Source organism: Narcine bancroftii, chromosome 5 (assembly GCF_036971445.1).
Source record: "Narcine bancroftii isolate sNarBan1 chromosome 5, sNarBan1.hap1, whole genome shotgun sequence".
Lineage (NCBI taxonomy): Eukaryota > Metazoa > Chordata > Chondrichthyes > Torpediniformes > Narcinidae > Narcine > Narcine bancroftii.
This window is the reverse complement of record NC_091473.1, coordinates 180,684,419-180,702,285: the sequence shown is the minus strand read 5'-3', so window position 1 is coordinate 180,702,285 and position 17,867 is coordinate 180,684,419. Positions and strand designations below refer to the sequence as shown.

The following is a 17,867-nucleotide window of genomic DNA, read 5'->3' as shown; positions in this document are numbered from 1 at the left end:
TTTCGGGGGGGTTTATATACAGAATAACAGATCTCCGGGAGGGGGGGTCACAGGCTGGGGTCTGATCCAGGGGTTTGGGGTGGGGGGGGAGTTATACAGCGAATAACAGGTCCCAGGGAATGGGTTACAGACTGGGGTCTGATCCAGGGGTTCAGGGGGTTTATATATAGAATAACAGATACCCAGGGAGTGGGTTACAGGCTGGGGTCTGATCCAGGGGTTCGGGGGGGGTTATATACAGAATAACAGATCCCCGGGAGGGGGGGGGGGTCACTGGCTGGGGTCTGATCCAGGGGTTTGGGGTGGGGGGGTTTATACAGAGAATAACAGGTCCCCAGGGAATGGGTTACAGGCTGGGGTCTGATCTAGGGGTTTAGGGGGTTTATATATAGAATAATAGATCCCCGGGAGTGGGTTACAGGCTGGGGTCTGATCCAAGGGTTCAGGAAGGTTTAGAGAATAACAGATACCCAGGGAGTGGGTTACAGGCTGGGGTCTGATCCAGGGGTTCGGGGGGTTTATATACAGAATAACAGATCCTCGGGAAGGGGGGTCACTGGCTGGGGTCTGATCCAGGGGTTTGGGGTGGGGGGGGGGGTTTATACAGAGAATAACAGGTCCCCAGGGAATGGGTTACAGGCTGGGGTCTGATCCAGGGGTTCAGGGGGTTTATATATAGAATAAACGATCCCTGGGAGTGGGTTGCAGGCTGGGGACTGATCTAGGGGTTTAGGGGGTTTATATATAGAATAACAGATCCCCGGGAGTGGGTTACAGGCTAGGGTCTGATCCAAGGGTTCAGGAAGGTTTAGAGAATAACAGATACCCAGGGAGTGGGTTACAGGCTGGGTCTGATCCAGGGGTTCAGGGGGTTTATATATACAGATCCCCGGGAGTGGTTACAGGCTGGGTCTGATCCAGGGGGATTTATAGAATAACAGATCCCTGGGAGTGGGTCACAAGCTGAGGTCTGATCCAGGGTTCAGTGGGGGTGGGATGGGGTGGGGGGTTTATATGTGGAATAAGGGATCTTGGGTTGACTGTTTTCTCGACCTCTCTAACCCTCAGGCTTTGCATTCCCGGACTGGGCCTACAAACCGGAGTCGAGTCCTGGATCCCGGCAGATTCAGCTGTGGCACTTCATACTGGAGCTCCTGCGGAAGGAGGAGTACCACGATGTCATCTCCTGGCAGGGGGACTATGGGGAGTTTGTCATCAAGGACCCCGATGAGGTGGCCAGACTCTGGGGCGTCCGCAAGTGCAAGCCCCAGATGAATTATGACAAGCTCAGCCGGGCCCTGAGGTGAGGGTGCTGTGGCTCCTGCAGTGGGGTTGGTGGGGGGATTCAGGGGAATTGACTTTGGGGTCCAAAACCTACAATTGGCAGGGCAGTTAAGAAGGCATGTTGGATGTTGGGCTTCATTAGTTGGGGGTTGAGTTGAGGAGTTGAGAGGTCATGTTGCAGATCTACAAATCTCTGGTGAGATCCCACTTGGTGTTTGTGTTCAGTTCTGGTAACCTCATTACAGGAAGCATGTGGAAGCTGTGGAGATGGGATTTACCAGGATGTCTCATGAAACAAGGTTAGCAGAGCTGGGACTTTTCTCTCTGGAGCGAAGAAGCATAAGAGGAGACTTGATAGAGGTCGACAGATTCTGAGAGGCATAGACAGGGCGTGGAGAATTGTAGGTGGGGATCTGGGATGCAGGACTCAACCCAGAGTGGGGGGAATGGGGGAGGGGATTTGGGGACGTGGGAGGGGAGGATTAGGGGAAGGGATATTCGGTAAAGGTCAAGGAGATTCAGAGTGTGGGGATTTTGTAGGGGAATTAGGCTGGGGTGCAGTATTCAGAGCGGGAGATTTGATCCTTTCCCTCTTCCTCCCATCCATCCTTTCCCCTCCCCCAGGTATTACTACAACAAGCGGATCCTCCACAAGACGAAGGGGAAACGCTTCACCTACAAGTTCAACTTCAACAAGCTGGTCCTGGTGAACTACCCCTTCATCGACATGGGTGAGCCCACGCAGTCTCCACTCTTTCAAAGCCCACAGGGTCATGCCTATCCCTCCCTCGATTACCACAGCTCACCCCTGAGCCACGTACTCCTGACCCTGGGAGTGTGTGATGGGACGGTGGGGAGGGAGCTTTACTCTGTGTCTGACCCCAGGAGTGTGTGATGGGATGGTGTGGAGGGAGCTTCACTCTGGGTCAGACCCCGAAGGTGTTTGACGGGATGGTGTGAGGAGGGTGCGGTGAGATTGGTGTGGCGAGGGAATCGGGTGGTTGGTCTCAGGATGGGATCTATGCAATGGTCTATAACTATGTTCCATCTCTCTCTCCCTGCCCCTCCCTCTCCTCATCCTTGTCCCATTCTCCCACTTATTTTCCCTCTCCCCTCCCCCGTACCCCCTCCCTTCTCTCCCATTCCCCCTCCCCTCTCTCCTGTTCCCCCTCCTGTCTCATCCCCACTACAGGAGCGGCTGTCCCTCAGAGTGCCCCTCCAGTCCCCACTGGCTCGTCCCACTTCCGCTTCCCGGCGGGCCCATCCTCAGACGTGCTGTCACCGTGTGAGGATCCCCGCTCGCCCTCTGCCTACCCGTCCCTGCCCCGTCGGGCGACGCGTGGCTCTGTCAGTGACTGCAGCGATGGCACCTCGGCCAACTCTGAGGTGGAGGATGGCCTGTCAGAGGAGAGGCGGGCGGGGGAGATGAATGGCTACCGGGGGGGTGGGGGAGGAGGAGGGGGCAATAACTGTGGCCCTCCGCCGGCCCATGGGATCTTCCGCATCTACCCCAGGCATCGCGAACCCCTCAGCCCCTTCCCGGTCTCGCCCAATGGGTGCCGGGCCATCCCTGCTGGCGCCCCCACTCTCCCCGGCCCTCTCCATCACCCCGACCCACTTGAGCTACACACCATCGCCCAGCCTGAGCCCCATGTACCATGGGGCCAGTCATTTCTCCTTCAGCTCAGAGGACATGAAGCATTACCTGCAGGCCCAGGCCCAGAGTGTGTACAACTACCACCTGAGCCCCCGGGCCTTCCTGCACTACCCCAACATCGTGGTGCCGCAGCCACAGAGGCCCGACATCAAGGGTCCCCACCACCCTCGGCCTCTGGCTGGCCTCCCCTCCGTCACCTCCCTGCCCCCTGAGGAGCCGCCCGGCTTCAAGTTCAAGTTGCAGCCCCCTCCGCCGGGCCGGAGGCAGCGGGAGAAGTCCCACACTCCCACCGGCCCCAATACAGAGGCCGCAGGCTGCAGCGGGCCCCTGCCTCAGATCAGGTGGAGCCCATCTCGGACGAGGAGGAGGAGGAAGATGAGGAGGTGACGGTGGAGGTGACCGATATCAGCGAGGAGGAGGAGGAGGTGTTTCAAGGCCCCCGGCTCGCTGCAGATGCCACTCACCCGCCCTGAGGCCTTGGCCGGCCCTCCTCCTCCTCCTCTGCCTCCTCCTGCCCCTGAGCCCAGGCCAGAGGCCCAGTGCATGCCGCTGAAGCTCCGCTTCAAGAGGAGATGGAGCGAGGGACGACGCCTGGAGGATTCAGCCAGCGACGCGGACAAGAAGGCCAGGCCGGATCCACCGGAGGGCGCCGGGATTCCGCGCCGGGAGGGCGTGGAGCTTCACCAGGCTGCGGCCGGGCTGTCGCTGGAGAGCAAGGAATCATGACGCCCCCTTCCCCTGCCCCTCCCCCACCCGCAGAACACGGGTCCCCTTCTCCCGAACCATCCCGCCCCACTCCCACCCCAGGGTGCCTTAACGTACCTCCTCAAATCCATGTGTGCCTCGTTCAACGCCATTTCCCCTTTTGTTTCTCATCCTTAAATTGAGGGAAACGGTGTATTTTTTTATCTGTAAAATGGAATCCAGAAAAAAACCTCCAAAAAAAATCGTTCTACTTGCTTTTTAAAATATACTCTTTGTTTTGTGTCAGGAGACGGATCTTTCTCTCTTTAATCAGCCCCCACCTCGGTTCCTCATCCTCGTAGAGAAGGCCCCAGACTTTCTGCGTCCCTAGATCATGGGGGGAGGGGGGCATTTAGATGGGGTGGAGGGTGTCAGCGGCCTGGTCACTCATCAACCCTTTTAAATCAATGGGAGAAATTGCCAGTGCTGGTTGCCAGGGGCAATGTGGGCCTGGCGAGGGCAGAAAGCCTGGATCCTGTTTCCCCACCCCATTCCTGAGCTTCGAGCGAGGGTGGGGAGGGAGGACATTTTTTGGGATTGGGATTTGTGCTGATTTTCGGCAACTTGAACCTTGACCTTGCCATCCTCAAAATGGCTGGCAGCAGTGGCCACTCGTTCCTTGTGAGGGCTCTCAGGCCAAAGTGGGTTCTTTTTAATCTTTAGAAAAATTTTAAATTGTGTGTGTCTATGAGAAAAGACAAATGTTACTGCTTTGGAGGGGTGGGGGAAGGGGTTTGAGGAGAAGGGATAGGTAGGTAGCTCCTCAATCTGGGTGTGAGGGAGAACTCCATGGTCCGAGAGGGTTGGGGAAGGGAGAGGAAAGGAGATAGCAGGTGAATGGAGGGATGACGGAGAGGGGGTATGGATGAGGACTGGGGGAGGTAACGATAGATGTGAGGAAGGAGGAGAAGTTGAGGGTGGAGGGAGATGAGAGGGAGGTTTGGGAGGGAGGGGAAGTGAGGGTAGGGAGAGGTTGAAGGGGATAGGGAGATGAGGGGGCAAGTTAGGAGGCTGGGGATGAGGGGAGGGAAGGAAGGGGTTGAGGGGAGATGAGAAGGGAAGGGTTGATGTGGGTAAGGGGGAGGTTGAGGGGGGAGATTCAGGGGGTTTGAGGAGGGGGAGATGGGGTTGAGGGGTTATTTGAGGAAGGGGTTAAGAGGGTGTTGGGGTTGAGGGGGGTGGTTTAACATTCTGACAATCACTTTATAAGCCTGTATAAGCTTTCTAACATAGGGGGTGGGGGATTCTGGGAGTGGGTGTTTGGGGTCTCAGGTGGGGGGTGGTCTCTGACTGGAGGAGGGGGTATTTTTGACTGACGAGTTGGGATGTTTCTTGTCTTGATGGATGTCTTGGTCCAGATGAAGGGGTTCTCTTGGTTGGGAAGAGCTGATTCAAGCAGGGAGTCCTGGGAGCTGGAAACCTCCCCCTACACTCCTTCACCCCTCATCCAAGCACCGAATGACCCTCCTTCTCCTCTCACCCACCTGTTCTGGCTTTTCCCCTCTCCCTCTCCCCTCACTCTCACCCTCTCTGCTCTCTCTTACCCCCCTCAACCCCTTCCCCATCTGCTCATCCTCCCGCCTCTCTCCCCTTCCCTCTACTCTGCTCACCCCCACCCTGCTTGCGGGAGTGAGGAATGATGGGGAGTGGGGGTAAGGGGTGTGGTGTGAAGAGTGGGAGAGGGGACCCCATAGTTTGAAGGGAACCCCTCTTGCCCCGCAGGATCGTGCTGTGCACCCATCCCAGAATGTACCGCCACAGAAGGATGGGAGTGGGGAGAACAATGCCAGGAGTCATGACCCTGGGATGGTTAATCCCCGTAAGGCCCAGACCTGAGGCTTGGTAAGACAAAATGGTTGCCGGTCCCTCCCCTTCCCTCCTCCCTTCACTCTTAGGGTGGGGGGGGCAACAGTGGTGGTCTTGCCCCCTCCTTCCCCATTGACCTTGTTCTGCCCATGCCATCCTGCACAGGCCAAGGCCTCATTTTGGTGGTGATAGGGAGGGCAGTCGGGCCTACTTCCTTGGGCCTTCTACCACCCACAGGGCCCGAGTTGGGCTTCGGGAATCTGTGGAACTGTGGAGACGGTGGGTGAATGGCCCCTCTCTTCCCTGGTGCACCCCCCAGACTAGAAAGGGGCCCCCAGCCCAATGGAGGCCTTGTCCACCAGGGATGGAAGGGGTTGGGAGGGTGAGGTAGAGCTAGGGTCCTGGGGGGTAGGTGTCTGTTCCATTGCCCCTTCCCCCCTCACCAAGGTGCTTGTTAGGTCAGGGTGTCATGGTAAGGGTTCCTCATTCCCCCCACCATGAGGTGGGGTTCCACCTCTCTCCGACCCCACTGTGCCTCACTCAAGGTCAAAACTGTATATAGATGAATCGCGGTGGGACGGGTGTATCCTGTTTAAAAAAAAATTAAAAAAGATTCAACGTTCATCAATCCCAATGGGTGTGTGTGTTTGACCTTCAACCTCCCTCCCCCCCTCATTTATCCCCCTTCCTCCCTCCCTCTCCCCCTCCCTCTCTCCCCTTACTCCAACCCCCTCCTCACCCCTTTCTCTTCCCCTCTCTCCTCCCTGCTCCTTTTCTCCCCATCCCACCTCTCTCCTCCATCCCACCGCTCCCCCCCCCACATTTATCCCCATTCTTTCCCTATCCTCCCTCCTTACTGCTCCCCTACCCCCCCCCCCCCCACCTGCCGCTGCCAGCACCTTCCCCTCCTCCCAGAGGGACACAGGTTTATGGGACAACTTCCTCCTTCCTGCGGGACACCCCTCCTCTCCACCTACGTCCTGGGGGCCGTGGGGAGAGAGTCCCCACCTGCCGCAGGTTAATAGTGAGGAGAGGGGAGGCGATAGGGTGAGGGAGCCATTAACACTCAGAGCGCCGGCTTGTTCCCGAGCGGGTGAGCTGCCCAGATGCGCCTCATGCTGTTCCGATGAGCCTTGACTTTTCGGGGACTGTCAGCGGGAGTCTGAAGGGAAGGACCCGCCTGGTGAGCTCTCGAGGAGTTGGCCTCCAACGATCATGGCTTGGGTGAGGTTTTAGACACAATGCCCCTTGTAGAGAAAGTCAGAGCGTGAGGTTCAAGGCTGCTTCCTTCCATGATGGAGAAGGGTGGTCGAACTGACATCTCTCCTGGGAACCACCTGCTCTTTCTCCTAAAATGACCTGGGCGAAAAGGCGGACTGATGGGTCAGCAAGTTCACAGGATGATACGTGTGTGGAGCTGAAGGTCGTCGAAGGTTGCAGAGTTGGGCAGAGAAGTGGCAGATGGAGTTCAGTCTGGATCAGTGCGAGGTGATGCATTTGGAATCTAATCCTTACCCAGGAAGGATGTTTTTACGGAGAGTGCAGAGGTGATTCACCAGGATGATTTAAAATTATTAAATGTAGACATATGTCACGGTAACAGGCCATTCTGGTCCACGAGCCCATGCCGCCCAATTAACTTCCAAACCCCCGGTACCTTTGAATAGTGTGAGGAAATGTGTTCCCAGAGGAAATCCACGCAGGTACAGGACAAAAATCCAAACTCCCTTTCAGGCAGTGCCAGATTTGAACACGGGGTCCTGATTGCTGGCGCTGTAATGGTGTGCTAACTGCTATGTAAACCGTGCTACCACATGAGCATTAAGAGTCACTCACATGCACCACAGTCACACAAGTTCTCACACCGATGCGCGCACACAATACACGGCATGTAGTAATCACGTGCATACGAAGACACACTGAACCAATGAATTCCTCTCCGCCTTCTGCAGGAGCCACTCCCTCCATGACTCCCTTGTCCATTCCTCCCCACCAATCATTCCCTTGGGACCACAGGAGATGCTCCACTTTGCGTCCACACCTCGTCCCGTTTGGGTCCCCAAACTGTCCGTCCCAGTGAAGCAGCATTTCACTGGTGAATCTGCTGGGGGGGGGGGGGGGGTCGTCCACTGCAGACTGCTCCTGCTGTGGCCTCCTCTACGTTGGGGAGAGTGGACGCAGACTAGGAAGCCGCTTCGCTGACGACCTCGATTCTGTCCGCCGCAATAGGGCAGATCTCCCAGTGGTCGCCTATTTCAATTCCCCACCCTGTCATGTCCGTTCCGTGCGCAGCCAGAGACCATCTGCAGACTGGAGGAACAACACCTCACCTTGTAACTGGGCCCCCTCCAACTGGACGACATTCCCTCCCATCTTTTTCCCTGTCGCCTTTTCTCCAGCTGTCTGTCTCTTCCCTTTTCCCTCCTCCTTTCCCAGTTAAAATCAATCTCATCTTTTCTCTTATCCTTGTGTCTACTGGTCTGGACCTCTCCCCCTCCCATTACGCCCCCTTCCCCCACCCTTGTGTCTGCTGGTCTGGACCTCCCATTGCACCTCTCCCCCATCCTTGTGTCTGCTGGTCTTGACCTCCCCCCCCCCCCACTCCCCACCCTTTTATTCTGACCTCTCCCTGGTTTTTGCTTGTGTCTTGAAGAAGGGCTCAGGCCCGATACGTTGGTGATGTATCTTTACCTCCCATGGGCGCTGTGAGGCCAGCTGAGATACTTTAGTGTTTCTGTGTTTGGACTGTTCCCCAACCTGGTTGTCCTGATTTTGATGCTCCTGTACCTCCTTCCTGATGCAGTGGGTCAAATCTCCTGAACGCTGGATGGAAAAGGTCTTTGATCATTCTCTGAGCCCTGTTTAAGCAATGTTCCCGATGAATGGGGTCAAGAGAGAGGAAAGGGGGACCCCAGTGGTCTTCTCGGCCATTTTGCCAACCCTCTGTATTGACTTCCGGTCCGATGCCTTGCAGCTCGCGTCCCACACGATGATGCAATGCAGCCGGACAAAACACTCTCGATTGTGCTCCTGTGAAACGTTGTCGAGATGGGGGCCGGTAGCCCTGACCCCCTCACCCTTCTGAGGAAGTGTAGGCACTGCTGCACCTTCCTGACTAATGAGGAGGGTCCAGGATAGGTTGTCCATTATCTGCACACCAAGGAACTTGGTGCTCTCCACAACGGAGCTGGTGATGTGCGGTGGAGAGGGGTCGACCTTCATCCTCTTGAACTTCACAACCATCTCCCTTGTCACTTTGAAAGAGTATTGAATAGGGTATTGTGTGCAGTTTTGGTCACCGAACTACAGGCAAGTTCTCAATAAGATGGAAAGAGGGCAGGGGATTTACTAGGATGTTGTCTGGACTTCAGGAACCAAGTTACAGGGAAAGTTAAACAGGTTCAGACATTATCCCCTGGAGCGTCAAAGAATAAAAGGAGATATATTTAAAATGATGAGGGGGATAAGACCTACATAAAAATGTAGGTCAGCTTTTCCCACTGAGGGTGGGTGAGATACAAACCAGAGGACATGGGTTAGGGGTGAAAGGGGAAAAGTTTCGGGGAAACTTATTCACATGGAAAGGGGTGGAGGTGTGGAACGAGCTGAAGTGGTGACTGTGGGCTCGATTTTAACATTTAAGAATTTGGACAGGAGGGATTATGTACTGGGTGCAAGTCAGTGGGACTAGGTAGAATAATGGTTTGGCACAGTCTAGAAGGGCCGAAGGAGCTTGTTTTCCGTGCTGTAACGTTCAATTGTTCTTTGGTCTTGGCCAGGGCGGGACTCCCACCATTTGACGAGCGACTCCACCTGCCCCCCTCCCCCCCACCTCCCCCTCCATAAGCCAACTCATCTTTGTTGCCGACGGGGCCGATCCTGTTGGGAATCTGGCGGTGCGGTCGCGAGTTTGCGGCGTGGACTCACAGGCGCACACCCCTTTATGTGGAGACATGGACCCTTTTAAATCCCTCCCCCCCCCTTTAATAAACCCTCCCGTTTTAGACCCCCGACCCAAGGAGGGGGGTGGCCTTGAGGGTGCAGCCAGCAGAATGTGGGAGGTAGATGGGGCAAAGTCTAGTGGGGAAGGGGCTGGATACAGAGCGGCGCTACAGGCTGTGGCCACTGGGTGGAGGCAGAGAGGCAGGGATGTTCTGCGATGGAGCGAGGGAGGTGGAAAGAGAGAAAAGGGGACAGGGGGTGGGTGGGTTAGAGAAAGGGGACAGAGGGGTGGGTGAGAGAGGCGGGTGGGTTAGAGAAAGGGGAGAGAGTCAGAGAAAGGGAAGAGGGGTGGGTGAGAGAAGGAATGGGGAGAGAATCAGAAAGGTGAGGTATGGGTAGGTAAGAGGGGGGTGAGTGAGAGAGGGAGAGAAGGGGTAGGTGAGAGTCAGAGAAAGGGGAGGGTGGGTGAGGGGGAGCGTGTCAGAGAAAGGGGAGGGAAGAGAGAAGAGGAGAGGGGGTGGGTGAGAGGGGGAAGAGAGAAGGGGGAAGAGAGAAGGGGGAAGAGAGAAAGGGGAGAGGGGTGGGTGAGAGAGAGGGGGAGTCAGAAAGGGGAGAGGGAAGTGGGACAAAGGGAAGGGAGAGAGGGGGAAGGAGGGAAGAGGGGAGTAATAGAAGGGAAATGAGAGGGGGAGAGGGGAATAATAGAAGGGAAGTGATAGAAGGGAAGTGAGAGAGGAGGGAGGGAGAGAGAGGAGGAGGAGGGAAGAGTGAGTGGGGGAGAGAGAATACACCTGGGCCAGGATCCCCACACTCCCTCTTCCCTGTACCCACTGCGGCCTCACTGCTGAGTTGTTCCTGTTCCCTGATCTGCTCCCTGAAGGTGCTGCCCGACCCCCAGTGTCTTCTCAGGGATTGTGTGGAATGAATGATTCACAGGAATTTTCAGAATTTTCAATCCCTTATACAATTTGAATCATCGCTGTGAATTTCAATAGGACTTCATGTCAATGTCTCTTGAATGATTTGTGATCATTTTCATTGTGGATGTAGAAATCTTCAGCCCAGTCCTGGCCCTTCATCCCACAGTGCTCTGCTGACCCAATAACTTGCTCCAACAATTGCATAGAATTTCCCACTTTCCTCAGCTCCATGATTCTGTCTATTGGTCTCTGACAGACCCGATCGGCCCTCCCTCCACCACAGCTACTGGCAGCACATTCCATGACCTACCCACTCTGTGTGAAGAACTTCAATCTTAGAACCATTGAATGTTACAGCACAGAAACAGGCCCTTTAACCTTTCTAGTCTGTGCCAATTTTTCTGCCCAGTCCCACTGACCTGCAACCAGTTCATAACCCTCCCAATCATGTGCCTGTCCAAAGGGAAGGACCTCTCAGGGTCACAGGGAGAAACAGGAACACTCCCCCCCCCCCATATCCCCCCACAGACACATCCCCATGCACACACATATCTCTCACACACTTGCACATACACTCACACAAATTCTCTTACACAAGCACACTCTCGTGCACACTCTCACACACTTACATTAACACACTCACATGCACACTCTATTACACATTTGCTCTTACACACTCGCTCTTGCACACACATCCGCCAGAATCAAACTCAGAGCTGTGGTTTTGAGTCGATATCAGTGACTTAAATTGGAGATTTTGCTCTCAGATACAACATATCAAATCTGATTACACATCTGATCAAAGTGATTTTTAATTAAGTAATAAGCTTTTAATTGTCATGTACACAGTTAAGGTGGTCAGATCCACTGAAACCCTGAGTTATGTACCCTTCATTTCATTGTGATGAACCAGAAGGATGATTGTTTCTTTGACCATTCTAGTTGAGAGAAGTTATTGCAGGGAGATTAATTGGCACGTACGGTTGCCAACTTTAAACATCTAAGAAGGGCTTCTGTTGAATTAAATTAATTTTAATCGTACGCATCAGAGGAGGATTTGTAATTTGGAGTATACACATTTATTTTTTAAAAACTTTCACTGGAACCATTTCTGAGATTTGGGAGATGTAGAAAGGTTGTTCCCCACGGTGGGATGGTCCAGGACAAGAGGGCACAACTTCAGGACTGAAGGGCGTCTGCTTAGAACCAAGATATGGAGGAATTTCTTCAGCCGGAGGGTAGTGAATTTGTGGGAGTTGTGGCCACGGGCGGTTGTGGAGGCCGGGTCATCGGGTGCATTTAAGGCAGAGATTAACAAGTTATTGGTAATCAAAGCTTATAGGGAGAAGGCCAGGCAGTGGGGCAGAATGGGGAACACCCACCCCTTCTGTAACACTTTGTGTCTGTAACACTGCTACCTGCGCTTTGTGTCTGTAACACCGCTCCCTGTGCTCTGTGTGTGTAACACCGCTCCCTGCGCACCTTCAGAGCTGAGGAGAGGGAGAGGGAGAGAGTGTGCCAGTTGGACAGAGATTGGGTGTGAGGGAGATTGTGGGAGGGGGAGGAATTTGTGGCTGTGGAGAGATTGAGGGTGAGTGGGGGATAGAGTGATGGTGCATGAGGGGTAAGAGAGGGAGAAAGGTGTGAGGGGGAGACTGAAGGGAGGGGTGAGATAGCAAGAGATGGGGATGATGGTGGGAGAGTGAGGGAGATTTGAGTGTGTCTGAACATGTTGGAGAGGAGAGGGAAGGAGGGTATAGAGTAGAATTGAGTTGGAGGAGATGGAGAGGATAAGGTTTTATTGAGAGAGGGGTTGAGTGAGGGAAAATGGGAAGGGGAAGAGGATGAATTAGATAATGCGAGAGAGTGTGTGTGGTAGAGAATATGTGAGGAAGAGAGAGAGTGGCCCCGCAGGAGGGGGTGTGAGAGGCCCCGCGGGAGGGAGGGATAGATTGATTGCGTGAGAGAGGGAGTGAGAGAGCATGTGAGGGAAGAGAAAGGGATGAAAATTAAGAGAAAGGGAGAGTAAACAAGAGGGAGAATGGAGAGAGAGATGGGAACAGAGAGAAAGAAGGAGAATGGAGAGAGAGGGCCAGAAGGAGAGAGGAGGATGGAAGAGAGAGAGATGGGAACAGAGAGAGAGGGGGACAGAGAGAGAGAGATGGAGAGAGAGAGAGATGGGAACAGAGAGGGGGGGGACAGAGGGAGAGAGGAGGATGGAACAGAGAGATGGGAACAGAGAGGGGGACAGAGGGAGAGAGGAGGATGGAGAGGGAGAAAGTCTACATCACAGTAACATCTGGGGTGATCTGGACTTATGAAGGGGAGGTGAATGAAAGTCCCCGGCAGTGTGACATCCAGCCCGCTCCCCCTCTCAAGAGGAGCAGTCCCTCCTGATAGGAGAGCGTGCAGCTGGCGGGGGGGGGGGGGGAGGAGAGCGCCCCGTCCGCTCCAGGGGGAGCCACGTGAGCTCGAACAGGCCAGCCCCCTTGGACCAGCCTGAATGCTAACAGGGCCCAGAGAAAAATGAGGGAATAAATGAGAGTGGAAAGATATGACGATGGTGTACACAGACTTTTAAATCTGAGAGGATTTTGCGACACACAATGCAATTTGTCACCTTTCATCATTATGTCCCCCCACCACTAACCACAGGCTCCACAGCACCTCCTTCCATTGGAGCCCTCTCATGCATTGAAACAGGATTATTTAATTTAGTTGCCAAGAAAATCAATACTGCCACTTGATGGCGAAATAAGAATCAAGCAGATTAAGGGCGGAAATTAACTCTGAAAATATTTTTGATGGAGTGTTTGCTACTGTGGGAAGTAAATGGAGTGAGAACTGAAATGAATGTGGTAGTGGGAGTGGATGAGACAGGGGCCCTCCATCTTCCCATTACCCTGTAATGGGTCAGGTCCAGCGGAGGGGAGGCCGCGCAGCATTCATCACACGGCCGGCTTTATGAAGATTTATGTGTGCCACAGCCCACTGCGTTCCAGGGAAGGGGGGGTGGGGGGGGGAGAAGGAGGCCTGCTCTGGTAGGCCGCAAGGAGCACAGGCCGAGGGGGGGAGGGAGGAGGGAGGGAGGGAAGGAAGGAAGGGAGGGAGATGGGGAGGGTGGTGAGGGAGAGGGGAAGGAGGGAGGGGGAGAGGAGGGAACTGTAGGAGAGGGGTGGGTGGGCTGGCACATGCTGAAAATGTGGAGTACGCACGCACACACTTACAGACACACCTGCCTGTAAACAGATACACACGCAGAAAATGCAAACCGACTCTCATAAATACAGATCCACTCCCCAAACACTGACCGGCTCCCATCAAACCTATCCCACGTCCAACGCAGTCAAACACAGACCCTGACCCTAACAGTCCCATATAGACACTCCTTCAGACATGTCCCTGATTATGCAAATACATGTTACTCCCCAGAACATGGACACACTGTCCTGTGAAAACATATCCACTCCCCATAACACACCCCACCCTCCATACACACACTCACTCCCCAATAACTGGCCACTCCCTGAAACACATACCTACTGTTCCAAAACACAGTCCTACCTCAAACACAAACCCCAACCTCCAGATACAGACCCCTCCACAAACACACACCCTCTCTCCCCTCACCCATCTGTCCCTTCCTCACTCCCCCTCTCACCCCTCAGTAACCCCCTCACCCCCTTACTCTCCCCTCTCCCCTTCACTCCTCTCTCATACCTTCACCCCTACCCCTTTCAGCCCCTCTCCATCTCCCTCGCCTTCACTCTCATCACTGATCCCCCATCTTACACACACGTGCACACTCTCAATCATAAGGCTCACCTGCACACAGTCTCCTACACACACACTCAAATGCACTGACACACAAAAATAAGCACACACACACAAACAGGCGCACGTACATGCACACACACACATTCACGCACGCATATACACACAGACACATAAAAACACACACTCACACATACACACACACATACATACACAGACACACACATTCACACACACACACACAAAGCTGTTCATCCTTCTGTTATCACTGTTCACACTGATCACCACAGCAGCTTCCACACGGGACAGATGAATATCTCCTCCCACCACTGAACATTCATCAGCAAACATCTCCCCATAATTGAGTGAGAGCTAATTGAAGGCGGCTGCCCGTACTGAACGATAAGGTTTATCAATCTGGTTTATTGGTAACAGCTCACAAAACATGGCTGCCAGACGCCCACACCTTGTTTCGGATGTTGATGGGGCTGTACACTGCCTTTGGTTCACCTGTGTCCGGACTTGGGCAGAATACAGGCGGCGAGTGTCAGGCATGGACTGGGGAGATAGAGAGGAAGGGAGAAAGAGAGAGGGAGGGAGGGAGAGAGTGTGAGGGGGAGAGAGAGAGTAGGAGAGAGAGGGAGAGAAATAGGGTAAAAAGAGGGGGAGTGGAGAAAGGGAGGGAGAAAGAGAGTAGGGAGTAAAGGGGCTGGGGAGGAAGTGAGAGGGTCAGAGAGGGGGTGGAGAATGTGCTGAATTAAGCCTAGTGTCCGGAGGGGGAAGGAATCGAGTGAAGGGGAGTGGGCTTGGAGGGTGGGGTCCAAAGGGTGATGGGGCCTGAAGGGTCTGGGGGGGAGGGGAGGGGGTCCAGAGGGGCCCAGAGGATGAGGGTCTGGAGGGTGAGGGTGAAGATTTGCAACATGTGTGAGGAGGGGTCGAAATACCAGTGTATGGCCTGTCAGCTGCGATGTGTGGTGCAGCCAGCGGGGTCTGGCCGGTGGGGTCTGGCCTGTGGCTGGTACAGCTAAATGAGAGGCTGGTAGTGAGCTGACCCATTTCCCCACTCAGTCCCACTGCCTGGCTGTCTCCCCATAACTCTTGATGCTCTGGTTAATCTAGAACCTGTCAATCTCTGCCTTAAATACACCCAATGACCCGACCTCCACAACCACCTGTGGTAACAAATTCCACAGGTTCTCTGCCCTCTGGCTGAAGAAATTCCTCTGCTACTCTGCTCTAATTGGTGCCCTTCAAACCTGAAGTTGTTCCTCTTGTCCTGGACTCTCCCACCATGGGTGAGTGTGTGTGTCTATGTGTACCTGTCTGAGTGTATGTGTGTGTGAGTGTCTGAGTGAATATGTTTGTGTGAGTGTATGAGTCTGTGAGTGCAAGTTTGTGTGTGTGAGTGTGTGTTTGTGTGTGTGTGAGTGTGTGTCCGTGTGTATCTGTATGAGGGTATGTGTGTGAGTGCCTGAGTGAATATGTTTGTGTGAGTGTGTGTTTGTCTGAGTGTGTGTGTAAGAGAGAGATGAAAAGGACAGAGAATGAGTGAGAGATGGAGACAGGGAGGGTGGGACAGGGCAGATAGGGAGAAAGAGAAGAGATGGATAGACAGATAGATAGAGGAGGGGAGAGGGGGCAAAGAGATGACTGATAGACGGGGGGGGGGGGGGACAGAGAGCAAGAGGGACAGTGTGAAAGTGAAAGACCAAGAGAGAAGGAGAGGGAGAGTGGTAGTGGAGGTGGAGAGTGATGGGGAAGTGGGAGAGGTATTGAAGGAGAGGGAGAGTGAGACTAGAGTGGTCGGAGAGGAGGGAGACAGGGGGAGTGAGAGATAGAGAGAAGGGGGCGAGAAGAAAAGGGTAGAGACGGGAGAGGAAGGGATAGAGAGCGGGAGTAGAGATGAGGAGAGGGGGAGAAAGATGGGGAGAGGGGAGAAAGGGGGGAGAGGAGGGGTGGGGGAGGAAGGGGGGGGGGGGAGAGCGGGAGAGAGAGGGAGAGGGGCGGAGCTGCCCGGGGACAGTGGGACGGGGCCCCGGGGGCAGCGCAGGTCCACCCCGCCGGCCTTGCCTCACTCTCCGCAGTCCCGCGGCTGCGGTTGTACCGACACAATTGTGTTGGTAAATAAGATTCAATCGGGGCTATTGTTAACTGGAGAAGGGAGTTGTGTTTGATTTTTCCTCTGACCCCGGGTGAGATCAAATGCATCAGGCGGTGACAGCGGCAGAAAAGATAGAAATTAACACCTAAATCGAGTATCGATCATTTTTTTTTGTTGGAACCGTTTGTCTTTTATGTGATGTTTCGCAGTTACAAGTGAGTGAGAGGGTGTGTGTGTGTGTCAGTGTATATGCTTGTGACTAAGTGTGAATATTTGTGTCCACTGTGTGTGTCGAAGTGCATGTGTGTTTGTCAGTGTGGATCTGTGTGTGTTGGTGTCAATGAGTGTGTGAACTGCAATGTTACAGCATCCACATTAATACTAGTGTCTCTCCAGAAATATTCACATATCCCCCTCCCCTCCCTCCTCACCCCCCCTCCTCACTGCCCCCTCCATCCTCACCTTCCCCTCCTCACCTCCCCCTCCCTCCACATTTCCCCTTCCCCTCCCTTCCCTCCTCTCACCCCTCCCTCCCTCCTCACCTTCCTCTCCTCACCTTCCCTCTTTCCTCACCTCCCCCTCCCTCCCTCCTCACTGCCTCCTCACTACCAAGGGAGCCCTTGACAGCAGGACTGGAACGGAGACAGAATTTTTGCAACCTTGACAATCTTTCCCACGCACTTGACGTGAGCTGATTTATACCTGCAAACTTTCAACTCACCCTAATTACTGAGGCAATCAGATAAACTCCCTGTAAATACCAAACGTAACACAGAATAATGATCATAGATCTTTTCGTAATTTGCGTCCTATCATCCCCTCCACCAGTGATTTAATATTGTCATATTTTGGACTGGGTCTATTGCACTGAATGGTGGTGCTTGGGAAATCAGATCAGTGGCCTGGATGCTGTGGGCAACAAGGAGACAATAACTTGCCTTTAAATACACCTTCAACAGGAGAAATTTAAAACTAAACCAGGATATTACAGATGCTGGAGAGAGGGGGGATTCTCAGAGAAGGAGTTCCCTCCTCACTGTCCCTCACCACTCCCCCCCCCTTGCTGCCCCCTCTGTCCTCTCTGTCCCCTCCCTCCTCTCCATCCCCTCTCTCCTCACCACCCCCTCCCTCCTCTTCTTCCCCTCCCTCCTGAGAGTATGTATGAGCATGTGTGTAAGTGTGTGTGTGAGTGAGTGTGTGTGTGTGTGAGTATGTGTTTGAGAGTGTGAGTGTGTGCACTGTGGTCCAGGGGAACAGTGTCAGGGTGTACATGGAAATAAATGTGAAGAATCTCCTCACTGTTGGAGGAGTTAGGTGGCCAGTGAATGAAACCATAGAGTCTCCCAGTGGGAAAGTGGTTCCCACTGTAATACACAAGCCTTCTGTCTGACCAGTCACCTGGAAAGTGAGAGCCTTGCCTGTGATTTCTGTGTGGGTGGGGGGTGGGGGTGGGTGAAACAGATCAGACAGGCTGAGCTGGTTTTATTTGGAGCCCAGGAGGCCTGAGAGTTGCCTGGAAATGGGGGGCATGTTGAGGTGGGTGTATGTATATATTCAGAGTTTATTTACAGAGTGGTTGATATTAATGTCAGCACAGTCCAGACCCTTCAGCCCACAATGTTGTGCCAACCCATGTAAA

General features: G+C 54.0%; 1 protein-coding gene across 1 annotated transcript; it reads left to right on the top strand.

Annotated features, from left to right (window-relative positions):
* Positions 1-1,067: 1,067 nt before the first annotated feature.
* On the top strand, positions 1,068-3,910 carry LOC138764267 (ETS domain-containing transcription factor ERF-like). Its single transcript, XM_069939946.1, is given in 6 exon segments — positions 1,068-1,303; positions 1,909-2,015; positions 2,477-2,832; positions 2,834-3,278; positions 3,281-3,369; positions 3,371-3,910. Coding segments are annotated over 6 exon segments (1,326 nt in total). The 5' UTR covers positions 1,068-1,271; the 3' UTR covers positions 3,668-3,910.
* The last annotated feature ends 13,957 nt before the right edge of the window (positions 3,911-17,867 follow it).